This window comes from Peromyscus californicus, unplaced genomic scaffold (genome assembly GCF_007827085.1).
Source record: "Peromyscus californicus insignis strain IS unplaced genomic scaffold, ASM782708v3 Scaffold_1__1_contigs__length_55948999, whole genome shotgun sequence".
NCBI classification, from domain to species: domain Eukaryota; kingdom Metazoa; phylum Chordata; class Mammalia; order Rodentia; family Cricetidae; genus Peromyscus; species Peromyscus californicus.
In genome coordinates this window covers 12,894,686-12,921,456 of record NW_026294492.1, presented here as the reverse complement: position 1 = coordinate 12,921,456, position 26,771 = coordinate 12,894,686, and the positions used below count along the sequence as shown (strand labels likewise).

The 26,771-nt window shown below is 41.1% G+C and overlaps 2 protein-coding genes across 5 annotated transcripts in view; one reads left to right on the top strand and one right to left on the bottom strand.

The window, feature by feature from the left end:
- Nucleotides 1–6,110: 6,110 nt before the first annotated feature.
- On the top strand, nucleotides 6,111–26,318 carry LOC128115340 (zinc finger protein 431-like). 3 transcript variants are annotated; one of them, XM_052745910.1, is made up of 5 exons: nucleotides 6,142–6,227; nucleotides 10,020–10,052; nucleotides 22,929–23,055; nucleotides 23,252–23,312; nucleotides 24,448–26,318. In XM_052745910.1, exons 2-5 carry the CDS (start codon nucleotides 10,050–10,052, stop codon nucleotides 25,658–25,660), a joined length of 1,404 nt encoding a protein of 467 aa, XP_052601870.1. In that variant the 5' UTR covers nucleotides 6,142–6,227; nucleotides 10,020–10,049; the 3' UTR covers nucleotides 25,661–26,318. The 3 variants fall into 3 exon arrangements, with proteins under 3 accessions (XP_052601869.1, XP_052601871.1, XP_052601870.1); XM_052745909.1 differs by lacking the exon at nucleotides 10,020–10,052 and having other exon boundaries at nucleotides 6,111–6,227; XM_052745911.1 differs by lacking the exons at nucleotides 10,020–10,052; nucleotides 23,252–23,312 and having other exon boundaries at nucleotides 6,111–6,227; nucleotides 24,448–24,957.
- The window catches only part of LOC128115346 (zinc finger protein 120-like), a 44,859-nt gene continuing 35,555 nt past the window's right edge, over nucleotides 17,468–26,771 (bottom strand). Inside the window, exons 3-4 of one of the 2 annotated variants that reach the window (XR_008220132.1) lie at nucleotides 19,653–19,727; nucleotides 17,468–19,000 (exon numbers count right to left, since the gene is read on the bottom strand). The gene's annotated coding sequence lies outside the window, so the exon portion shown is untranslated. Of the gene's footprint in view, nucleotides 19,728–26,771 lie in introns of both variants that reach the window. The other variant, XR_008220131.1, reaches the window with a different exon arrangement.

The window sequence follows — 26,771 nt, the reverse complement described above, 5'->3', positions numbered from 1 at the left end:
CTTCCCACAGCTTGTCTCTTTCACCTCTCACCTCTGCCAGGATTTTTTAGATTCCATCATTCACTCATACAGCTCTTTACCCAGGCAGAGCTCAGGGACTTCTGGTGTGAAAGAGCATCTTTAAATTGCACAAGAAAACTAACAAGGTCCTAGGTCCTCCAACACCCCTTCTCTGACGATAGAGTTTTCTTGTGTTTCTGATATGTGAGACCAGGTCTTAACGTTGAGAGGATTTATTGGTGTTGTTTCAATTTGTTGAATTCTTACCTCTTTATTACTCCTACACACCCACCCCGTGTGTGTGTGTGTGTGTGTGTGTGTGTGTGTGTGTGTGTGTGTGTACGTGTGTGTGTGTGTGTGTGTGTGTGTGTGTGTGTGTGTGTGTGTGTGTGTATCTACTGTATCTACGTGTCTGTGTTTATGGGCATAAGGATAAAACAGCATGTGTGTGGAGGTCAGAACACAGCTTAGGGGAGCTGGTTCTTCTTCCAACCACATGGTTACAGGGGATTTAATTGAAGTCATCTCTTTAGCAACAAGTGATTTTCCCTTCTCAGCATCTTTCCAGCTCAAGGCTGAGGGCTGTGAAACCCACCAGAGGTTGACAAAGGAATCAGATCTCAGTTGGCACAATGTTCCACACCTGTAATCCCAACACACTGAATATGGAGACAAGAGGATTTTGAGTTTCAGGTCAAATTAGTCTCCTTAGTAAGAACCTGTCTCAACACAAAACCAATAAACAAACATCATACATGCCCATTTTGGTGGTTCACACCTTAGATCTCAGTACTTAGCAAACTGATGCAGGGGGATGACCACTAGATTCAAACAGGCTAAGGTATCCTGTGAGATGCCATGTCAAAAAAATTACCCTTCCCAAAAAGGTTCAGATTGTGTTCTTTTTACTATTTCCTAAACCTAATGAGTGTCCACCCATGTGCTTGGGAATGCTAAAACCAACACCTAAAAATGAAAAGGTAGGACTGATTGGCACTTATTTAGATTCTAACCCCAGAGTTCTCAAGGGAAGAAATTTTATCTGAGTACTATTTACTCCTTTAAATAAGACAGCTTGTTAAAAAAAAAATACTCTGCATTTTTTTTCTTGCATTTTTTTTCTTACGTACCCAATGATATACTAACTAGGGCCTTGAAAAATTAACATGAGTAAAATCTATCACAGAAAAAAAATTCAGAAAGTAACTTCAACACACCCAATACAAAAAGTCCACAGTGTTTCCTTTGCTGTGTTTTAAGGATGATTTAGTTTAAATATTGTTACTATTTTATTTTTGTTACAGTTTAGAAAAATAATGAATCAAAACCAGAATTTAACAGTGAGCAAGCATGCTATCTTTGTAAATATATTTCTCCCTTGTCTACATAACAATATTTTTTCCAACTGATGTAAATTTTACATTATGATTACAGAACAAATAGTCAGTAGAAGAAGGAGTCCTTGTTAACTAAATAAATATCTTTCTATCCAGCCAGCTCCTTCAGGATGCTGGGGAACACCATAAGACCAGTGGATTCCATGATTATGGACCCACTATCATGCTTCTTGGATGGGAAGTGAGTTCCCAGGTGAGAAGCAGTACTGTGTGGAGTACCATGTTGGCGGATAAGACCTTTCTGTAAATCTGTTGATGATAATTTTGGCAAAAGTTTTACATGCAGAAAAGGCAAACCCCTAACCAGAATAAGTATCTATTCCAGTAAGGACAGAGTTGTTCTTTCCATGAGGGAAGTCGTCCAATATAGTCAGCCTGCCACTAGGATGCTGGCTGGTCACCATGGGGAATAGTGATGGTCTCCGTCATTGATCTGGTACTCAGCATTATCTGTAGCCATGTCAGCCATGGTGAGTGGATGTCCATGTTGTTGAACCCATAAAGACCCCCATCTCTTCCAACATGGCCACTTTGTTCATGGGCCCATTGGGCGGCTGACATGAGTGGCTGGGAAAAAAGACTGACTGTCCACAGAAAGAGTCACCCGTTCTACCTGATTATTGAGTTTCTTCTCAGCTGGAGTCACTGTTTGGCGAACATTTACATGGGATACAAGTATTTTCACACTCTTTGCCCATTTGGAGAGATCTATCCCCAGATGTCTTTCTCACCAATTTTCCAGTCATGCTCTTTCTAAGTCCCTGACCATCCAGCCAATCCATTGTCTACAGCCCATCAATCAGTGATCAGTTGCGCATTTGGCCATTTCTGCTTCCAAACAAACTGTATGACCATGTGTACTGCCCAAACTTCTGCCCACTGTGATGATTTCCCTTCACAAATATCTTTCAGGGTTGTCCCAGAATAGGGTTGTAATGCTGCAGCTGTCCACTTCTGGGTGGTGCCTGCATGGTGGACAGGACCATCAGTAAAGCCAGCCCGCGTCATCTCCTCCTCAGTCCAGCAATCATCAGGAACACTCCATGAAACTGTAGGTACATGTTTGGCAGAGGAAGGTATTATAGCAGGAGAAGAAACCGTAGGCATTCGGCAACTTCTTCATGGAGCTTGCTCGTGCCTTCAGGACCTGCTTCGGCCTGATCTCTTACATACCACTATCATTTGATAACAGTTGCTGCTGTGTATGGCCAACTTTATGACTTGGAGGGTCTGATAACACTCAGCTCATGATGGGCTGTTCAGGTGGCATGGTAACTTGGTGGCCCATTGTCAAATGTTCAGTTTCTCCCAGTGGCTGGGAGTAATGACATGTATTCACATGCTTGGTCTTATTTACTTTTGAAAATGATTCTTTGGGAACCAGTGGGAGACACTTGAACTGTCTTTAAGAAGTATTGTATTGTCCCAATTCTCCAATGCTCCTTTTCTTGTGTATTATTCATTTTGTTTTTTATAGTGTGTGTGTGTGTGTGTGTGTGTGTGTGTATGTGTGTGTATGTGTGTGTGGCGCATGCCTTAAATCCCAGCACTCGGGAGGCAGAAGCAGGCAGATCTCTGTGAGTTCAAGGCCAGCATGATGTACAAAGTGAGTTCCAGGACAGGTTCCAAAGCTACACAGAGAAACCCTGTCTTGAAAAACCAAAAAAAAAAAAAAAATGCACTATCAAACACAGCTTGAAAAATAATTTTTATGGTACAAGTCCCCTCTTTTTATGGTGGCCAGGAAGGCCAGGAGATGGTATCAGAACCCAATACTGGAGTTACAGAGAGTAGTGAGCCTCTGTATATACTGGTAATGGTAGCAGAATGCTCTGAAAGTATCTTCAATGCTCTTAACTGCTAAGGTTTTTTCTACTCTATGTTTTCTGTTTTTGATTATGCTTCCTGTCCAAGGAAGCCTAGTCAGGGTCAGATACCTGATGCTCATTAAAAAGTGGAATTCTCCTCCAGGCAAGAGAATTAGCCTCAGCCAGGGATGACCTCCCTAACTGATGATCCAGTACAATGTGGTCAGCCCATTATCCATATATGTACAACAAAAATGTATACAACACAAATGGACACATAGGTTGTACTCATGTATTCAGCATACTGATTCACCCAAACTTAACAAGGAAGAAGTTGGAAGGTGTTTGGGAAGGGATGGATTGAAGAGACAAAACGGGACAGTGATGTAATATCTTTTGTTTTGTTTTTTGAGACAAGGTTTCTCTGTGTAGCTTTGGTGCCTTTCCTGGATCTTGCTCAGTAGACCAAGCTGGCTCTCACAAAGATCCGCCTGCCTCTGCCTCCCAAGTGCTGAGATTAAAGGTGTTCGCCACCACTGCCCGGTGATATAATATCTTTTAATTAACCATTTAATAAAATAAAATTTAAATAAAAAACAGGGGCTACATAGAAGGCTCAGCAATTGGGAGCACTGGGTGTTGTTACAGAGGACCCAGGTTCCATTCCCAGAAACCACATGGTAGCTAACCATTTGCTGTAACTCCAGTCCCAGCATCTCCTGCCTTCTTCTGGCCTCTGTCGGCACCGCGCACAGACACATGCAGGCAAAACACCATGTAACTAATTTTTATTTATTGAAGTTAGAAAAAGGGAAGAATGGAATTCTCTGCAGTGATGTCACAGGCCTGAGACAGACAGCAGCCAGGGCTAGTTAAAATGAACTCCTTCTGGTCTTTCAGGGAAGCAGTTGTGGCCTTCTCCTGAGCCAGCCTGCTCAGAGGCAAAAGCAGTTTTCTTCTGAGGTCAACAGAGCTCATCATAAACGGTCATCTAAGAGCAAAGTATACAGTGCTGTTAGGTGGACTTTCCTGGATGTTTTCTCTATTTGTGTTCTGTCTTTTGTACCTGTGAGAATTGTGGCATTGGTACAGTTGTCCTTTAGATCCAACATCAAGAGTGACAGGCACCATGGGCTCCAAAGCAGTCGTCTACCCTCACAGCGTCATCTGCTTGACTTTCAGCTAAGACCTTGTGGTACAAGATGAACAGGCCAGAGGCATTTCTTTCCATCATTCTTATAATTTATGTATGTTCTTACATGGCTTTGAGGTAAGAATGTCCCTGAATGTCTCTGCTTTTACATTGTGATCATGTTCAGAAGCGGATTTGTTGACTGAGCATGCTTAGGAATATGCAGAACTCTATGAGAACATGTCAAGATTCCGTAAGTAAAATCCACATGCTTCCTTTGTTTAGTAAAGACATTGTTTTGGAAATAACTCCCATGCCCTCTTTACCTCCTTCAAGTAAGAAATCTTTCTAATTTTTTGTCTTGGCTGTTGTAATGGCTATTCTTGGTAGTCAAACTGACTACCTCTGGAATTAACTAAAACCCAAAGACTTGAGTATATCTGTGAAGAATTTTTCTTAAAGGTTTTGAAATTAAAGACTAATCTGCATCATGTGAGGTGATAAGATCCTCGTTTAGCTGCTTGGTGGCAGTGCACACCATTAGCCACAACACTGAGGGGACAGAGGCAGTTGGATTTTTGAGTTTGAGGCCAGCCTGGTCTACAGAATGAGTTCCAGGGCTACACAGATAAACCGTGTCTCAAAAACACCAAAAAACCAATCAAACAAACAATAAGATCCACCTTTAATCTGGACCGCACCTTTTGGCAGCAGCTGACATACATAAAGGATATTGAAGAAGGAAGCCTTCTGTCTTTGCCTGCTTGCCCTAGCTCTGGCTACCAAGTTCACTCCTTTACTAGCATTAGAACCTACTTTTTGGTAATTTTGTTGTATACTGAAGACCAGCTAAGACATCCAGTCAAAGGGACTGAACAACTTCAAATTTCCATTGGTAGACAGCCACTGTTGGAGTAGCTGGGCCACAGCTTGTGAGACAGTCCAATAATTTGACTTTATACATACATGTAGAGATTCATTTTACTGGTCATGTTCATGTAGAGAACCTTGAATAGTGCAGCTGTTTTTTTTTTTTTTTCTTTTTAACCTGCCCACTGAGGAAGATGTGCTGGCTAACAATAGTGCTTATAAAGACATTCTTCCTGGCTTCATTATTCTCTAAGTATTGAAATATTGAACTTTCCATGAAGACTACTCTTTTTATTATTACTCATTTGCCAACAGTTTGCTCTGAATTTCAGGAATAAAACTCCTAAATTAATGGAGCCATCATGCAGCCTTCTGATGGGAGAAAGACCTATTATCTTGTTTGTGATCTAGTTCCTGCTTTTCTTTTCTGGATTTCAGAAGTCCCTGTGACAACCAGGTAAAAAGTACCTTCAGTTCACCTGACTCCGGTGTGAAGCCACAGAACAAATATCTCCTTTTGTGTTCTTAAATCCCTCTTTAGTTGTTAATATTTCAGGCACCCTTCTAACTGAGTGATAGGGAATCACTCCACCTACGTAGTATGGAGGGCTGTACAATCTAGCTAGCCACATTGTGTCCAGGAGGAAGAAGGGGAAGTGCCTGTGGAGAGCAGGAAGATAGCAGGGTCTGTTATTAGAGCCAGGGGCAAGTGCTATTGAAATGTCTATGTCTGCTGATTTAGAAAAGGTATTTGTCTGAGTTGGAAGAGAGGGTCAGGAACCATGGTACTGTGTCTTTAAGCACAGGGTAACCCTATGGGAGGTGCTCGTGTCACTTTGAACTCACTAGCCAATCAGACCCTCCAGGCGACCTGCCAGTCATAAGTGGTGCAGGGCGCTTCCGGGTTCCCGGCTTCAGGCTTTGCTTTGAAGAGGAGCTGGCGGGAGAGGTCTTGTGTGCTGTGCTGTGAGTGCTGCTGCTGCAGGGAGCTGACTGGAGAGCATGGGAAACCGTGACCAGGTGAGCGAGGGACTGCTGTCTCCACTTGAGGAGGAGCAGATGGGGAGGTGCGGAAGCCGGTGGGGCGTTCTGGGTGGAAACCTGCAGCCGGATTCCCTGTCCTGTGAGGTCCCATGTGGTCCTTGCAACTCCCTGGACCCAGAGGCATGCCTCTGATTAACTTTCCTCTGTGGGCTGCATCTTCACAGATCATTGGGAGCAGGGAGCTGTGTGTCGTGTGTAGAAAGATCATTGTAGTCAACTTCAACATGCTTTTGTTACATTCCTGAAAAGCAGCCTGTCAAACTCAGAGCGGCTTAGTTTCTCCAGGAGCTCTTAGACATTCAGAACTTTGAATTTTTACCTTTATGTGTAAGACCATTTCTAGTTAGTTGTTTTTGCGGAAGTTATAAAAGGCGTCTCATGTGTTGGGTAGCACTGCACTACTAAGCTGTCATGTTGAAGTGTAGAATTGGTGATATAAAGCATTTACCAAAGTTTAGGAGGAAGTAATTACTCAAAGTAGAATTTAACTGAGGGAGGACTGCCTCTGAAACACCCCAAAGATAGTAGTATGCTAACCAGGCCAGTTAGGGACTGAGATGCTAGGATACACATTTGTTCCCCAGGATAGTTTGGCTCCAAACCACAACCACTTGGGTCCATGCCTGTATCAAAGAACAGGCCTCTAACAAGCTGCTCAAGGAGGCATTACAGGGTCACAGCCAACCTTAAGGCATGGTGTGCCATAAAGTTCCAGTTTTCTTCCTGAGAAAATCGTAGTTCTGGCAGATGGGAAAGAGGACACCAGGTGGCAAGTATTTGGAATGTAAAGTAGTGTTATTTATCTGATCAAGCAGGGCTTTCCTTTAGGCGGTCACGCAGGGAGGAGGAACTTTCTTGGGAAAGCTAATTATGGCCTGGGTCCTAGGCCTTGGGAATTTACCCTGAGGGCCTGATAGATTGAAAATAAAACAGAGCTCCTTCTTTAAAACCAGGGATGTGCTTGGAAGAGCTGGTAATGGTCTGGGCCCATCCTTTGTGGAGGGGTGGCTTCAGATCCTGAGAGCCCAGCACTTCCCTCTATCTACATGGAGCTATGGTGATCAGCCCCAAGACAACTGTGGGCTTAGTAACGTTCTTGAGATACCCTGTGTTCCCCTTATGCAGCATTGTCTGATTAGTCTTTTCCCTGGGTTTGTCCCATTGTATTATAGTTTCTGCTGACTTCATAGATGTTTCCCATTGCCTTCCATTTCCCCTCTGGAAGCAGGAGAGGATGATACTGTTCTTCTTAAGATGCTACTTGCATGAGACATAGCTTGTGCAGGACCTCCCCACCACATCTTTTCTACCTTCTACTTTTCCTATCTTTCTCTTCCCTGGCACCTCCACCTCAGGACACTGTCAATGAAATAGGGTCTGCTGTTTCAAGTCAATGGTGTACTTAAGAAATAATTCTGGGAATATATTTGCTGTGTAACTCTCCCATCTGTCTAAGTAGCTAGACTTTTACAATTTGCTGTTTCTGTTTAGATTGTTCAAAGTTAACCTGAAGCATGAACCTAAAAGACACTTGAGGACAGCATATGTGGAATACAGTATATGTCTAGGCTGTCCCTCTTTGAACACTAGCCAGAGATGGAGGCATACTATTATTAAAGAGATTTTTCTTTATTGTTGTAAGTGTGTGGAGTGATTTGCTCTTGGGAAGGGATGTTAATTCTCCAACAGCTGCATTTTGATCCTGTTAGAAGTGTTTCTGAGACAAGCTCTCTTATGTTGACTCAGGTGGCCTTGATTCCAGTCTGTTGATTTCCAGGGAAGTGATCTTCTGTCTTCTATACTACACCTTGAAAATTCTTAGGTTAAATGACTGTACCTGCCCAGAGTTTTAAAATTATCCATTTGAGTCATGTAGTTGACCATCCAATGCAATCACAGGAGAAGGATCCACATGTGGAACATTGCTTCTGTCTTCAGACCAAATAGGAGGAATAGGTTCTTGGGTACACAGCAGGGGAAATGGTAGGCAATCAGCTGCTGCAGTCACTATTATGAAAAAGGATCTGGCCGGGTGGTGGTGGTGCACGCCTTTAATCCCAGCACTCAGGAGGCAGAGACAGGTGGATCTCTGTGAGTTCGAGGCCAGCCTGGGCTACAGAGTGAGTTCCAGGACAGGCTCCAAAGCTACACAAAGAAACCCTGTCTCGAAAAACCAGAGAGAGAGAGAGAGAAAGGAGAAAGGATCCGATTGTGGAAGTGGGAGTGATTTTGTAATTTCCCAGCATTTATTAATTCATCTCATGTGAGAGAACACAAACCAGATTATGTAGGTGTACAGTGTGTTTGGGAAGGTTATCTTGAGCCAGTGAATATTGAATTTGCAACTAGGCCACTCTCCTATGCAGATATGGTCAGTTCTGCTTGACACAGTTATGTCAGCTCAGAGGTTTGAGAAACTGGCCATTGACTGTAACTGTGTGTCAGGCAATAGATCTCAGAAGCCAACATGTGCATATGGACAGGATCAGTCTAGCTCTTATTAATGACATTTCTTCTACTAGGAGAAGGCCTACTCTTCTTCAAAGTCAATATAGCTAAGTTTTTTTTTTGTTGTTGTTGTTTTTGTCATGTCTCCCCCCACCCCCCGTGCCCAGCTGAGGACCGAACCCAGGGCCTTGCGCTTGCTAGGCAAGCACTCTACCACTGAGCTAAGTCCCCAACCCCTAGCTAAGTTTCTTTTAAATCTTAAAAATACATTATGGCTTTACATTATTTTTATTATTTTATAAATCTCTTGTTTTAAGACCAGTTAATGAGTGACCTCCAATCTCCCTGCTTTTAGAGGGGACTTATAAATGAAGAGGGACCTGTGCAAGAATTATTTTCATAAACCAACCTTGAAGTTGGTAAAGTCACAATGCAGAAAGGGAGAGGCAGGACAGAGGTTGAGAGCTTTCACACTTCAACAGTCGTTGAGATTAGCAATGTGGAATTAAGTAATCAATTCTAGATACTTCATAATGTCCTGATTGGCCATTTCTTGGGTTCCACACACCAGGGCAGTCTAGAATCTGCATGAAGGACTGACCTTACTATTAAACCAAATTGCTTTGAATACAGTAGTTCAACCAAAATAGAAGATCTGTGTAAAATGTTGTGGCCCTACCTAACAGAACTGTTAATTTTCTAGTTTAAGATGTTCATCCTGAGAGAAGAGGTGTGAGAAATCTCAGATGTACTCTAAAACAAATCCCTAGTCTCTGGATCACATGGCCATAAAGCCTGTTTTAACTTTTCAAAATAATATTTTGAGATTATCACTACATCATATCCACATTCTGTTTCCTGCCACCAAGCCCTACCATGACCCCTCATTGTTTTCTAATTCATGGCCTGTTTTTCCTTAACAGCAGTTACACAGTAAAACATTTACTGTGTGAATGTGACCTGTGTTTAGCTGCAGTATGCCCAGCTATGAGGCAATGGGTTGGCTGCACTGGACATTGAGTGTGTAATGGAATGTGCACACAAAGGACCCTGTGCTTTGGATGAGGATCAGGAGGTACTCTGGTGGGTGGAAGAATGTCTACTAAAATACAAACTTTCTAGACAAGGGCCCTGGCTGCTGGGCTGGAAGGGCAGAGACTGTGCTGAGTCATTTGATCTAAGATCCCCCAGTAGGGAAGCTGATAATATTCTGAGGCCCAGCTGGGTGGCCCTAGCCAATGGAAAGGCTTATCAATCAGAAGTACCAGCAGTAGATAGCTTTCAGGTAGTTTCTGATATTCTCCTCTGCTTCTTCTGTAGTGAGCTGTAAGGAAGACCACAAGCCATGCCATGGTGAGTATAGGGTATTGGAGCACGTCTGTTGTGCTGTCATTTCTGCTGGGATTTGGATGGACCATGAGCAAGACTGTGGTTCTGTTGGTCCATGTGGTGACCTGGGCAGTGGCCTTTGTCCTCTGAGCCTTACCGTGTCTGAACTTCCTGGGGAGGGGGAGACTGCAGCCCTGGCATGGAAGGATATAATGCTGGTAATATCACTGTCTAGTGTGCACACAAGGGCACTGCTTTTGGTGTTCAGTGGGAAGACAGATTGGAAACTGATGGTCTGACTTTTAGAAGTTCTGAATATGGCATTCCTCTTTCAGGTTTCTTAAAATTTGTTACAAATAGTTTAGAAACTGGTAGAAAGATGATGATGTGGATCATCTTTCAGCAATACATGTTTAGAATGCTTCTCACTTTTTGCTACCATCAGCCACAATGTTATGATTCAGTAAAGTTTAGTTCCAAGGGACTAAAGGAGTTTCTGATAGGCAGAGATTTCTGGTGTTGGGCAGGTAGATAGGGCAGAATCCACATCTTGTGCCATGGTGGATGTGGCAGGAAGCAGATTATAAATTATTCTTCTATGTTGTATTGGGATTTGGCATCAGTGGGGCTGGGTTTACCTGAAACCACAAGGGGGCATAAGGGGCTGCAGAGCCATAGCAGGAGATCACCTCCATTTGCAGAGAGAGTTCTAGAGCATAGGGCTTCTGTCTTTGGATGAACCGTCAGTGGCTGGAGGGTCAGAAACAACAGTTTAAGGGTCATTTTGAGTTAATTTTGTGAAAGTTGTGAAGTCTGTGTTTTTTTTTAATTTCTATACACATTGAATCATAGGTATCTGGGTAGCATTGGTCAAGATCACACTTTTCCTGGCTGAGTTTCCTTTGGATTTTTTTATTAAAAGTTGACTATATTTTCCCATTTTATTGTTGGCTTTTTCTCTCAATTCCCTTTATTTTTTTTTTTTACAAATATTGTACCCATTCTTGATTGTTGTATCTTTGTAGTAAATATAGAAGTCATAATATGTCAATCTGTATACTGTTTTTTTTTTTAATAATCCCATTGAACCTTCTGAGTGTTTCCACTTTGCATGTAGTTTTGGAATCAGCTTTCCTGTTATAAATTGTTGGGCATTGTCATTGGATTCTATTTATTCTGCAGATTTTCCATATACACAACATCTTAATTTTGATGCATCATGTTCCCAAGGATCATTTCTTTAATTCTTATTTAGTTAGGTTTTGTTGTTGTTGTTGTTGTTTGTTAATTTGTGACAGATCTTTGGTTTATTGGATAAAAGGTAATATGGGTCTTGGCAGGTGGCTCAGCACATATTCTTTTTGGGGATGACCTGAGTTCAAATATCAGTACTCAAGTTGGGAGGCTCATAACTATCTACTGTTTTAGATGCAAGGGATCTAACAGCCTCTTTTTGTGTGTGTCACCTGTATACATATGGAAGACATTCTCTGTCATGCACAACCATATGCCAAATAATAGCAATAAATGTGTTGTCAATAGTGCTGTGACTTATCAAGCAATTAGAGCAAAACAAGTTGTCTTAGCTATATAATACAAATCATACACTGATTCTCTAAAAATCTGCTATCTTGAACTTTGTTTTAAAAAGTTTTCATTTCGCTGGGTAGTGGTGGCGCATGCCTTTAATCCCAGCACTCAGGAGGCAGAGGCAGGTGGATCTTTGTGAGTTCGAGGCCAGCCTGGTCTACAGAGCAAGATCCAGGAAAAGGCACAAAGCTACACAGAGAAACCCTGTCTCAAAAAACAAAAAAACAAAAAAAAAAAAAAGTTTTCATTTCGCTGGGTGGTGGTGGCATATGCCTTTAATCCCAGCACTCAGGAGGCAGAGGCAGGCAGATCTCTGTGAGTTCGAGGCCAGCCTGGGCTACCAAGTGAGTTCCAGAAAAGGCACAAAGCTACACAGAGAAACCCTGTCTCAGAAAAAAAAAAAAAAAAAAAAGTTTTCATTTCCTCACTCTGATACAGACTTGCAAGCAATCATCAATCATAGAAAACAAAATGGTGTCTAAGTGATCTTAACAGACTTCCTCCTCTTTACTGTAAGAGAATGATATCCTTTTAGTAGTCAAACCATTTTCTATAAAGTTAAAACATCAGAAGGCTTCAAGTGAATCTCTCCAATTTTTGTGGATCACCCTCTTTACCCAACTCATTTTCTGTTATTGGTAAAGAAGAGAACCAGAGTGTGTCCAGCATGAGTGATGGCCAGTGATTTTTTTGGATTTTGGTTTTGATTAGAATCTTGTTGTTGTTAAGGGACCATAGTGTATATTTGTTGGTCTTCTTTGATCTTGTTTTGTCAGTGGTACCCCATCCATGTTGTTGATTTTATTAATTATAAACTAATTATATTCATTGTTCACTTTCTGGGAAATGATGGACCTTCACCAATTTTGTATTGAGAAAATTTCTTATGTTATCAGTTCCTTGAGTTTTTGTTGGTTTTGGAAACTTTCTTTGGAGAGACAGTTTTGGTTTTCTCTTCTTGATCTTAGAGGCTTGCTTCTCCTCATTTCTTGACATATTTATGTTTTCCAGTTGTTACCATGTTCATGTTTGTGTTTTTGATGCTTAAGTGATTGATGTGGTTAATATAATGGTTTTGTATTTTTAAAATCTTCTCATATATTATTATTGTCTCTTTGTCTTAATGAGCTTCAGCTGTCAACATGATGTAGCCTACACTCATCTGAGGGAATATCAATAGAGGCTATGCCCAGATCAGAATCACTAGTTATTGTTTGTGATTGTATACAATACAATAAAATTGAATTGTTTGATGATTGGTGTGGAAGGCTCTTCCATTGAGGTTGTAATACCCGAAGCAAGTGGGCCTGAGATGGATAAGACCAGGCAAGAAAGAAAACAATGTTTCCCTGTGGTTTTTGCCTTTAGTTCCTAGCTTAAATTTCTATCCTAAGCTCCCACAATTGTGGATTATGATCTGCAAATATCAGCCAGATAAACCTGAGATGCTTTAGGTTAGAGAATTTAATCACAGCAAGAAAAAAGGAAGTTAGAACAACATATGGTACACCAAAAGTGATTCTGTTGCTGTATAGAATGTAGAAATGCTGTCTTTTGGAGAAATGTGGAAGACATTAGGACTTTAGATGGCAAAAGCCATAGAAAGCTGCACACAGAGCTTAATCACCTATTCTTGTAGGACTAGGAATATGGAAGTGTTGAAAGTAATGCAGACAGTGGAGCTTAGGGTCATAGGATTTCAGTGGGAAATAGACTCCATGAAAAATGTAGCTAGAGGGCATTTGTATAGTATTTTGTCCCCAGATAATCCCTATTTTCTCCACTTCTGAAAAATTGAGTAAGGCAGAATTAAAACGTAATTGGCTGATTTCTTGAACAAAGTATAGATTCTGTTGGGTGTTTATTACTGATGACTCATTCAGGTCTACCGTGGAAAAGAAACAAGTGGTGCAGAAAGAAATGAAAAGTCAGTTTCTTAGAGAAAAACAGCACTAGGCAGTTTCACATGGCAGCCCTGTGGTGAAGCGGAGGCAGGAAATTTCAAGATGTTTAGCACTGTTGAAGACAAGGTCCCTCTCGGCATTAGAAACCTAGAAAGGTACCGTCAGGGTAAGACTCCATCCGTCTCAGCCTTCAGTTTATTCAAGGAATAGGCAACTTGATTTTTAATCTCAAGAAGCAACTTAATACTGAACCTGCTGCAACTCTGGTGCATGGTTGGTAGCATCTCGCACAACTTAGAAGCCAAATTTGGGGGTGGGGGTGGAACAGCCTGTGTCATACTGGTCTGCAAATGAGAAAGATGCAAAATTTATAGATCATAGTTTCTTCCTCTGTGATTTTTATTTCAGCACTATTGCACGCATCTATGTTTGGCAGAGTCAGAAACCCATTGAGGAGACTAAGAGCTCATTCCATGAAGGTGTGAAGATAAAGGCAGTGTTGTATTTTGAGATGACAGGAAATACCCAAACCATGAGACATCTGCCATGGCAAGCTGCATACAGGGAGTGGAAATAGCAAAGGAGAGACATGTATGAAAATTTTCAGGCATAGAGCTATGGAAGACCTTGGAGAATGAAGCCCCACTTGTCTGAGATGGAGCTACAGGATTTGCTGTTTGCCCTGCTGAGTTTTAGTCTTGCCTTGGTCCAATCTTCCCTCTATGTGTCCACATTTCCTTTTTTTTTCTTTTTTAAAAATTTATTCCTCTCACACACAATACATCCTAACTTCAATTTCCCTTCCCTCCTCTTTTCCCAGTCCTCTCCTCTGCTCCCCTCTCCACCAGATATGCTCCTCCTCCATTTCCCTTTAGAACAGAACAGATATCCCAGGGATAACAACACAACCCTACATAGAAAGTTACAGTAAAAATAGGCACAGACCCTCATATCAAGGCTGGATGAGGCAATCCAATAGGAGGAAAAGGATTCCAAGAGCAGGCAAAACAGTGAGAGACACCTTCCACTCCCACTCTTAGGAGTCCCACAAAAATACCAAGCTACACAACTATAACATATATGCAGAGGACTTGGTGCAGACCCCTGCAAGTTCTGTGATTGCTGTCTCAATTTCTGTGAGCCCCTATGAAACCTGCTTAGGTGATTCTGTGGGCTGTATTTTTCTATGCCCTTTAAGTCAGGAAAACTTTCAACTGTGAATTTGCTTGAAAATATTTTCTGAGCTGAGATTCTTCTCCTTCTATTTCTATTATTCTTAGTTTTGGTTGTTTCATAGTTTTCCAGATTTCCTGGATGTGATAGTTCAGGGAAATATTAGATTTAACATTTTTTTGATCAGGTTATCAATTTCTTCTGTCATGTCTTCAAAGCATGAAATTCTCTGTTCCATGAACTGTATTCTTTTGTCAAGCTTGCCTCTTCAGGTCCTGTTCAGTTACCTAGATTTTCAAATCCAGAATTCTTTCAGTTACCATTTTAAAAAATTGCTTCTATTCCCATTTTCAGTAGATTCATTACCTTCAACTGTTGGTTGGTTGGCTTCCTTTAAAGGGTTTATTCACTTCCCTTTAAGGACTTCTGTCATCCTCATAAAGTTGGTCTTAAGCCTCTTGTGCTTCAACTGTGCTGGAATATTCAGGGTTTGCTGTAGTAGGACAGTGGGAATCTGGTGGTGACCATTGCTCTTGTTGTTGTTGATTGTGTTCTTATGCTGGTGTCCATGTATCTGGGTTTGCTCTGATTTTCTTGGTCTAGGTGCTGATTTCTCAGTTTACCCTTGTTGGATGTGTGTTTTGTTCCTTAGTTTTTATTTGCTCTGGTCTTCTGGTCTGTGTGTCCTATTTGAACATGGGTTCTCACTCCAAGTTGGGGGATGAAAATCTGGCATTAGGTGTGGCCTTTGTTCCAGCATGGAGTATCTGCCCAAGTTCTGGGATGAAACAAGAAAGAGGAGAGGGAGCTTGGGGATAGTGTTGAGGGGACACTGAGAGAGTGGGGGAGGTCTGTGGGCAGGTGGCCTACATGGATTTATGGCAGATGGTGTGTCCTTTTTGAGGAAGGGGTCTCCACCTAAGTTGGAGGCTACATCACAGAGATGAGGAAGGAAGTGGGATTGGGGATAGTGTTGGGGTTGTTGAAAGAATGGGAGAGGTCCATAGGTGAGGTCCTATGTGGAATTCTGATTACTGGCATGGTCTTTGGTCCATCAGGGAGACTTCACCTCATTTTGCCACGTGGTCTTCCAGCTGGTGTGGTCTGCACTTGAAGAGCAGATAGCCATCCAGTTTGAGAGTGGGAACATGGCTTTGGGCCCAGTAGCTGTAGGGTTGGTGGGGGAGTGTGTCTTTAGGAATGTAGAAAGTCATAGCTTTGGGGGCAGCAGCTAAGGGTTGCTTGGGGAGTGTGTCTGTGGGAATGTAGAAAGTCATGGCCTTGGGGTTGGCAGCTGTAGGGTTGGTGGGGGATTGTGTCTGTGGAAATGTTAGAAAGTGTGGAAGTTTCATGGGCTAGTGCCCTGCTTACCTGTTCTTCTGACTGGTGTGACATGCACATGAGCAGGGGACATCTGCCTGAAATGGGGGCTAGATTTGGGGCACGTTCTTTTTCTAAATGAGAACATATCCTGTGCCATTGTACGTTGGAAATCCGTAATTTCTTTCTTGATTTTACAAGATGTGACAGTCAAGAGATTGTCCTGAGGTTCAGAAGAGACTGTGGATATTTACGCTGTTTGTGCTGTTACAGATTATGAGGATCATGGAGGTTAAACTCAATGTATTCTTTTTTTAAATTTTTTCTTTGTAGTGATTCTTATCTCATACAATACATCCTGACAGCAGCCTCACCTTCCTCCACTCCTTCCAGCCAATCCCCCTACCCCCAAATCCCCATTCTCCCGGATGCACTGCTGTTGTTTCTCTTCAGAAAAGGACAGGCCTCCCAGGGATAGCAAACAAACACACCATAACAAAGTGCCTTAAGACTAGTCACAAGCCCTCATATCAATGCTGGACAAGCTAACCCAATAGGAGGAAAGGGGTCACAAGAACAGGCAAAAAGTCAAGAGAAACCATGACTCCAACAGTTAGGAGTCCCACAAACACCCCAAGTTAAACAACCATATCATGTTTGCAGAGGACCTGGCACAGAGCCTTGCAGGGTCCATGATTGCCACTTCAGTTTCTCTGAGGCCCTATGAGCCCTGCTAAGTTGATTCTGTGGGCCATGTTCTGGTTTCCTCAACCCCTCTGGCTCCTACAATCCTCTCCCTTTCCTTCCACAGGATTCCAAGCTCAAACTAATATTTGAGTAGGGAATCTGCATGTGTTCCCATCAGCTGACAGAAGAAGCCTCTCTGATGACAGTTGGGCTAGGCACAAATATATGATTATAGCAGAAAATATGTACAAATCATTTCACTTTTTCTTCCTTGGTGAGTTGTATATGGTTCTCCCCTAGGTCTGAGCATCTTAGTTCCCCTTCTTGGCCTTCCAGGCAGTGTTAGCATGGGCTTCCTTTCACAGCTTGGGCTTCAGGTTAGACCAGTCATTGGTTGGCCACTACAGAAGCAAAGAGCCACCATTGCCCCAGCATATCTTCCAGGCAGGACAAGTGTGGGTCAAAGGTTTGTGGTTTGCTTGGTGTCACAGTCCCACCATTGGGATCTTTATGTGGTTACAGAAGGTGGCTGGTTCAGCCTCCATATTCTTGATTGCTGGGAGTCCTCATTAGGGTCACCCTTCTAGGTTCCAGGAAATTTGCTCTGCACTGCTTCCATAGCCCCTAATAAGCTTTGCTGTTCCAGTCATCTCTGCCTGACTTCTCTCTCTGTGTCCCTTCCTTACACACCCCATCCTTCCTCTTCCCATCCCCAGCTGCCTCTGGTGCACCTACAACATCTATTCTATTTCCTCTTCCCAGGGAGAGCCATGCATCACCCCTATTGCCGTTCTTGTTACTGGGCCTCTCAGCATCTTTGGATTGTATGTACTGTGATTAACTGTGATTACTGTGACTGTACTTCAATTAACTACTAATATCCACTTATAAGTGAGTATGTACCATGTTTGTCTATGTGCTTCTGGGTTGCCTCACTCAGGATAATAAAGAACTCAAGAATCTAGACAACAACAAACCAAATAGTCAAATTAAATTGGGGTACACCTCTAAATAAAATTCTCAGTAGAAGAATCTAAAGTGGCTGAGAAACACTTGTAGAAATGTTCAACATCCTTTGCCATCAGGAAAATGCATATCAAACCTACTTTGGGATTCCACTTTATACCTGTGAGAATGGTTAAGTCCAATAACACAAGTGACAGCTAATGCTGGCAAGGACATGGAGCAAGGGGTTTTATTGCTGTTGCAGGTGTGGAAATCAATATGCAATCCTCAGAAAATTGGGAGTCAATCTCCCTCAAGACCTAGTTAGCTATAGCCCTCTTGGGCATGTACCTAAATGATGCTCCTCCATCCTACCACAAGGACACTTGTTCAACTATTTCCATAGTGGCATTATTCATAATAGCCAGAAACTGCTGTGTCTGTGAGAGTCTGTGTTGATTAATGATTGATGTGGGAAGGCTCCTCCACTGAGGGTGGAATTATCCCTAAGAAAGTGGACCTACCTAGGCTGAAAAGGGAGCTATCTGATCATGAGACAGTAACTGGGCAAGAGAGAAAGCCAGGAAACAATCTTTGCCCATGGGTTTTGCCTTCAGTTATTAGCTTGAGTTTCTATCCTAAGCTCCCAAAATGGTGGCATGTGATCTGACAGAATCAGCCAAATAAACCTGTTCATTGCCTGAGATGCTTTTGGTTAGTAGATATAATCCCAGCAGCATACAAGCATGTTAGAATAGAAAAATGGAACAGGAAACATGATGTTGTTGCTAGGTAGAACCTGGGATGTTTTCTTTTGGAGAAATGTGGAAGATATCAGGACTTTAGGTAGCAAAAGCAATAGAAAGTTGTACACACAACTTAATTGTCTGTTCTTGTAGGATCAGGAAGATGGGAATGTTGAGAGTAATGGCAGAAAGTGGAGGTTGAGATCACAGGATTTCAGTCAGAAATAGGCTCAATGAAAAATTAAGGTAGACATTATTGTTGTGGTATTTTGGCTCCAATATCTTTCTTATTCTGCCAATGCCCTGGAAATTAAGTATGACAGAATTAAAAAATAATGCGATAATTTCTTTTTTTTTTAAGATTTATTTATTTATTTATCATATATACCATGTTCTGTCTGCATTTATGCCTGCAGGACAGAAGAGGGCACCAGATCTCATTACCAGTGGGTATGAGCTACCATGTGGTTGCGGGGAGTTGAACTCAGGATCTGTGGAAGAGCAGCCAGTACTCTTAACCTCTGAGCTATCTCTCCAGCCCATGATAATTTCTTAAATGGAACATTGAATCTTGGTTGCTTGGTTATTATTGGTGACTCACTGAGGCCTACAGTTAAAAAAATAAAAAAAATAAGTCAACAAGTTGGGCAGAAATAAATGAAAATGAAAAGGTAGTTTCAGATAGCAGTCAAGTGTTGAAACAGGCAGGAATTTTCAAGGAGTTTATCACCATTATAAAGAAGGCCCTTGCCGGGCGGTGGTGGCCCACACCTTTAATCCCAGCACTCGGAAGGCAGAGGCAGGCGGATCTCTGTGAGCTCAAGGCCAGCCTGGTCTCCAAAGCGAGTTCCAGGAAACGTGCAAAGCTATACAGAGAAACCCTGTCTTGAAAAACAAAAAACAAAACAAAACAAACAAAAATGTCTTTAGGAGCTGGAGAGATGGCTCAGCAGTTAAGAGCACTGACTGCTCTCCCAGAGGTTCTGAGTTGAATTCCCAGGAACCACATGGTGGCTCACAACCATGTGTCATGCGATCGGGTGCCCTCTTCTGGCCTGCAGGGATACATGCAGACAGAACACTGTATACATAATAAATAAACAAATCTTTAAAAAAAAAAAAAGGCCCTTGCTCTGGAATGGAATCCTAGTAAGGTACCCTAAGGGTAAGACCATATCCAGCTAAACCTTTAATTATGGAAGGAGTAAGCAAAGTGAATTCTAGTCCCAGGAAGCAACTTCATACAAAACCTGCTGCACCTGTGGTCCAAGTGTGTTAGTGTCCATCCCAATAAAGAAGTCAAATTTTGCAGAATCACTTATCATGTGCTGGTCCTGGAAACAAGAAAGAATCAAAAATTAAGGTCATGAATTCTTAGTCTTACTGTTCCAGGTTGCAGTTCAGCATTGTTGCAGGCATCAATGTTTAGCAGGGTTAGAAACCTAGTTAAGAGACTGTGAGAGGTCATTGCATGAAGCTGTGAGAATGAACCTGGTGTTGGTTTTTTGTTTTTTGTTTTGTTTTTGTTTTGTTTTTTTACTCCTTTGTGGGTCTGCCACCTAGCTCTCAAATAAATTACTGAGATGGAGGCTTATTCTTTTTTATAAATGCCCGGTCTTAGCATGGCTTGTTTCTAGCCAGTTTTGCTTAACTTAAATTATCCCATCTATCTTTTGCCTCTGGGCTTTCTGTAGTCTGTATACCTTTCTTACTTCTTTCTGCCTGGCTTGCTGATTAGCTAGGTGGCTGGTCCCTGGGGTCCTCTTCTTGCTCCTCCTTCTTTTTTCCTCCCATATTTCTCTTCCCATTTTTCTCTCTGCTTGCCAGCCCAGCCTATTCTTTCCTGCCAAGCTACTGGCCATTCACCTCTTTATTAGACCAGTCAAATATTTTAGACAGGCAAAGTATCACAGCTTCACAGAGTTAAACAAATGCAACATAAAAGAATACAACACATCTTTGCATCATTAAAACAAATGTTCCACAGTATAAACAAATGCAACACATCTTAGCACAATATTCCACAACAGCCTGGGTTTCATTTTGAGACCACAAGATGTTGAGATACCTAAGCTATGAGACATCTTCCATGGAGACCTAGCTGAATATAGTGAATGGAAGTAACCAAAGAGAGAGATGTATGAGAAATTGCAGGGATAGGGTCATCCAAGCCCTTTGAAACTGAAGTTCCATGCATCTGAGACAGAACTACAGGATTTGATGTTTGTCCTGCTGTGCTTCATTCTTAACCTGGTCCAATCTTCACTCAGAAGTTCTCCATTTATCTTTTGGAATGTGAATGGTGTTCTGTGTAATTGTTGGAAAGATATGACTTGCTTTCTGATTTTATGTGTTACTGTCAAGAGTTTGTCTTGCATGTCAGAAGAGACTTTGGACATAGAACAGCTCAGGGTCTGTTGCAGACTATGAGGATCATTGAAGTGACTAAATGCCTTTTCTTCATGGATGACTATGAGTCTATAGTGACATTAGACCCAGTCTAATGTGACTGGGTCACATTGTAGTTGATTGAATGAAAACTTCCCAGATAGGATGATATATTTGAACATGTGTATCTCCTTGGTGATTTTCTTTTGATTGCTTGTGACACCTTTAGTAGGAAGAGCCTTTCTGGATGAAATTCTCATTGGGGATGGGATAGCCTCAACCCATTGACTGTTCTTTGTATCTACTGTTGTGATTGAATCTAATCAGCCTGCTTCCTTCTTGTGCTGTCATGCCTTCACCACCATAATAGTCTCTACCCATAAATTACATAAATACAGTAGAAGCCATTACTATTCAGTGCTGAGTCAGTTTGGTAGCCTGCTGTTTTAATATGTTTTCTTTTCTTTTTTTTCTTTTCTCTTTTTTTGTTCTTTTGTTTGCTTTTTTTTTTTTTTTTTTTGGTTTTTTGAGACAGGGTTTCTCTGTATAGCTTTGCGCCTTTCCAGGAACTCACTTGGTAGCCCAGGCTGGCCTCGAACTCACAGAGATCCGCCTGCCTCTGCCTCCCGAGTGCTGGGATTAAAGGCGTGCGCCACCACCGCCCGGCTTTTTGTTTGCTTTTTAAGACAAAGTTTGTCTGTCTTGCCCTGGCTGTCCTGACAGTAGTTCTGATCAACAGGCTGGACTTGAACTCAGAGATACCCCTGACTGTGGCTCCCTAGTGCTAGGATTAAAGATGGATCAATATTACTGGGTTTTTTGTTTTTATATTATTGGGTGATGGGCCTGGAATATTCATTTTTGTACATGTCAAACATATGCTGTTGTACCGAAGTTCCCCCATATGTTTAATTTAAAATTTGGCAGAGGGTATAATTCTGTTTCCCTGGATGGCAAATATTCATGACATTAATACCGCATGAGCCTTCTGAGTTATTAGGTACGTCTAGGATGTCATGCAGGTACAGGACCTTCTTCCTGCCTGTTGTGTTTATTTTGATATTTTTTAAAATGAATATGAGTGTTTTACCTGAATGTATGGTTATGCACCACATGGTTACCTGGTCCTCATAGTGATCAAAAGCTGGTCTGAGACACCCTGAACTTGGAGTAATAGATAGTTTTGATTCCCCCATGTAAGTACTGGCAATTAAGCCCACCTATATGCAAGACCAGCAAGAGCTCCTTACTACTGAGCGATCTCCTGACCTGTGTTGATTATTTATGATCAACATTTATATTGCTAATGTTTCCATCTGTCCATTAAAAATTGTTTGTACATGCAGAGTCTTTCAGTAAAATTTTATTGATGTTAGAGTTTAAATTGGGCAATTCAGGTTTCTGGAAGATGAGTACAGAACTGGAGTGAATGCATAACTCTTTATAGGAAATGAGTAAAAAACTCTGAGTTCTTTCTTTCTTTCTTTCTTTCTTTCTTTCTTTCTTTCTTTCTTTCTTTCTTTCTTTCTTTTTGGTTTGTTTCAACTCAGGGTTTCTCTGAGACAGTCCTGGCTATTCTGGAACTCACTCTGTAGACCAGGCTGGCCTCAAATTCAGAGATATCCACCTGCCTCTGCCTCACCAGTGCTGGGATTAAAGGCATGTGTCACCACCACCTGGCAATTCTTTCTAACTTTTTTGTTTATTTGGCTGATTTTAGCATGGGAGTGAGCATCTTAATATGTATTTCTGCCTGTCCTGGAACAGATTGCATAAACTAGGCTGACATTTAAGTCAGAGGCAAATATACCTGCCTCTGCCCTTTGAGTGCTGGGGTTAAAGGCATGAGCCAATACACTCAGCTTTCCATCTTATTTTTCTTTTTTGTAGTGAGTAATTGTTCATACAATTTCTCTCATGTGTACTCTGTACTGTTGATCTTTTTACTTGTCTATGTTTGTTAATACACATTTCTCTTGCAAGGTGATATGCCATCTAAAGTGACTTGGAAATTCCATTATAATGTCTATGTCATGAAATAAGTGTGGGGAGCACCAGAATTATATGACTGTGTTGTTAAAGAAGTATACATATGCAATGTCATCAGTATCATACTTTCTGTTGTACACATGTATGGGATATTTTAGAATACAGTGACCTATGATGATGTGCATGTTGACTTCACTTTGGAAGAGTGGACTTTGCTGGATCCATCTCAGAAGACTCTCTACAAAGATGTGATGCTGGAGACCTACAGTAACCTCACTGCTATAGGTAAGACTAAATTTTCCTTCATGTTTAAAATAGGGGAGAACTGTTCCTTGGTTAGTGATGCTTTTCTGTTGTTTGATTGAGAAAGAAGAATGAGGTGAATAATTCAGGCATGGTTCTAAGGTTCACTAAAGATATTAAGTTAAATTTTGTCCAATTTTCAATAATATACCATACATTTTCTGGTACTATATTTTAGGATACAGTTGGGAAGACCATAATATTGAAAAACACCATCAAAATTCTAGAAGACATGAAAGGTAATTTTCATGTGCAAGCTGATACAAATATGCCTCTGAAAAAACTGTAATGTGTCCTGAAAGTTTTAAATGAAAGTAACAGTGTACATAAGCACAGCTTAAAGTACATTGATGATTATTAGATTCACTTAAAACCATATACCTCAGTTTTAGGTAGGTGAATTTCACTTGGAAGGCAGTCTTTTAAGAAAGAAGACAAGGAAACAATGCCTTAACAGATATCACCATTTGAATCCTAGCACCATGAGAGACTGCCAATCCATTTATTTCATACTACTCATATTATAAAACGTATACACAATGAAGAGGTCATAAGTATATCGTCAACCCCCTAATAAGCGTAATCCATGCTAAAGCTAGCATTGTGCATAAACTCTTTGTGACTGCTAAATTTAGTGAGGGGGCAGTTAGAGTCAAGTGTCAAGGGGCAGTTGTGGTGGAGAAACTTTAATCACTCTATCACATGTCTGTGAGGAACAGAAAATCAAACTGTGTGAATTCAATGTGGAAACTTTTTTATTTGTTATTCTATTTTACTAGGTATATCATATGTCACTCTGGATACAAGACATATGAGCACAGGGATAAGGAAAGATGTAACACACTTCTCTCTCAGAACAATTAGAAGATATATAGGAGTGTCCATGTTGAGTATACTTGTTCAATTTGATTCAAGTATACAAGTAATTGGTTTTCCAGCTCCTTTGTTAATACATCAACAAACTCACACTGTAGAAAAGCTGTATGAGTACTAGAACTGTGTAAATACTTCTCTTTGTCCTATTTCACTTAGCAAATGTAGTATGACTCATAGTTATAGAAAAGTTTTTGAACAGTCATTGTAAATTCTGAGGTTTTCCAGTTTTCTTGAAATAAGTACAAAAAAATCTTATACAGAAAAAGATTCTGTAAATGTGTACCTTCTAAAAAATAATCTAACCATCACAAGTATCTTCAAAAATGCAAAACAACCACTCATGAAGAGGAACAACATGAGTGCAAACACTGATAAAATCTTAACATGGGATTCCTCTTTACAAATGTACCAAACTGCAAAATCAGTTCATACAGATGTAAAGATTCAGTAATGTACTGAATGTGCTAAAGCTTTTACATGTGCTGATTTTCTTTGCAGGCATGAAGGAAGCCATACTGGAGAGGAACCTTCTATATATACTCAATGTGTTAAAGTCTTTGCATACGACAATCATCTTCATAGGCATGGAAGAACACATACTGGAGAGAAACCCTATGAATGTAATCAGTGTGGAAAAGCCTTTGTATGTTCCAGTAGTCTTCAAAGACATAAAACAACACATACTGGACAGAAACCCTATGAATGTAATGAATGTTGTAAAGCCTTTGGACAAAAGCGTCATCTTCAAAGACATAAAAAAACACATACTGGAGAGAAACCCTATGAATGTAATCAATGTGGTAAAGCCTTTGGACAAAAAGAGTATCTTCAAATGCATAAAAGAACACATACTGGAGAGAAACCCTATAACTGTAATCACTGTGGTAAAGCGTTAGCTACAAAGAAAAATCTCCAATTACATATAAGAACCCATACTGGAGAGAGACCTTATGAATGTAATGTGTGTGGTAAAGCCTTTACACAACAGGGTTATCTTCAAATGCATAAAAGAACACATACTGGAGAGAAACCTTATGAATGTGATCTTTGTGGTAAAGCCTTTGCATTTCCCAATAACTTCCAAATGCATATGAAAACACACACTGGAGAAAAACCTTATCAATGTAATCAATGTGGTAAAGCCTTTGTACAACAGGGTGGTCTTCAAATTCATAAAAGAACCCATACTGGAGAGAAACCCTATGAATGTAATCTATGTGGTAGAGCATTCTCTACACAGAAAATTCTCAAATTACATACAAGAACCCATACTGGAGAGAAGCCTTATGAATGTAATCTGTGTGGTAAAACCTTCTCTACACAGAGTAGTCTCCAAGCACATAGAAGAACCCATACTGGAGAGAAACCCTATGAATGTAATCAGTGTGGCAAAGCCTTTGCATTACGTAGTAGTCTCCAAGGACATAGAAAAACACATACTGGAGAGAAACCGTATGAATGTAATCAGTGTGGTAAAGCCTTTGCATTTCACAATAAACTCCGAATACATGAAAGAACACACACTGGAGAGAAACCTTATGAATGTAATCAATGTAGTAAAACCTTTTCTTCACAGAGAAGTCTACAAGCACATAGAAGATCACATACTGGAGAGAAACCCTATGAATGTAATCAGTGTGGTAAAGACTTTGTCTATTCTAGTAGTCTTCGAAAACATTTGAAAAAACCATACTGCAAAGAAACCCAATAAATATAGTCATTGTTGTAAAGTTTGCATTTTACATAGAAATAAACCTTTTGTGTGCAATCAATGCATTAAAGCCTTTGCATAGTACAATAGTATTTGGGGACCTGAAAAAAAATACTGGGGAATTCTTAATATGAAGTATTTGTTTAGATGTTTAGTCAACACACTTACATTCAGTTATACAACAGTATTCTGTAGAAAAAAATCGACAGTGTCAACAATCTGTTCAAGCTTTATGATGTCAACTTTAATATTGTCTGCACCTGCAAACTCATGGAAAAAATAAATTTCTGTATTTATGAAGCCCTATGTGTAGGGTAAAAGGGCCAGCCAAAGAAACAGATCCTAACGCTGAAACCAGAGCCAGTGAGACACACACACACTTTGGTCCTGAAACCAGAGCCAAAGAAAAACACATGAGTAGCATGAAACCAACCAATCCTTGAGCAGGAAAGTCAACCAGTCCCTAACATGAAATCCAGCCAATCTAAGATTGTCAAAGGTCAGAGTTTGTAATGAGACCAATTCCCACCCTGAAAATATTTTTAGTGGAAAAACTCCACCCCTAAGAATCCCTATAGCCATGTGCATGTTCAGTTGGAAGGTGCCCTTTCCCACCACTCTCCTGGATTCTCCCCTCCTCAATAAATATCTTGAATGAGTTTTGTGTGAAAAGCTTTTTTCTCCATCATGGAGCATAGTCTCTCTGGGGAAACGCCCTAGTGGAGCCCAGCAGAGAAGCAATAGAATCCCCTTAGTTGTGTGAAGCACAGAAGTAACAATTTAGGCCAGTGCTGAGAAGAAACAGACATCTCTGCTGGGAAACTCCCTAATGGAACCGAGCAGAGAAGCAATGCACACCTCTGCTGGGAAAGTATTAGAAGAATATTGCAAAGTGGTAACAGACAGAGTAGAGGGGAGCAGAGCTGTCATGGTTCTCTGTCAGAGACAGGAGGATTGCCACAACCTGCGTGGAGACCATCCCACATGGGAACGCAGCTTCAGGTATATTCTGACTTCCTCCAACTTAGGATTTCTTTCTCCTCAAGCTGTAGGTATTCAGGAGACCTTCCTTTCACAACTATAGAAATGGCCTGATTTCTGACAGTCAGGG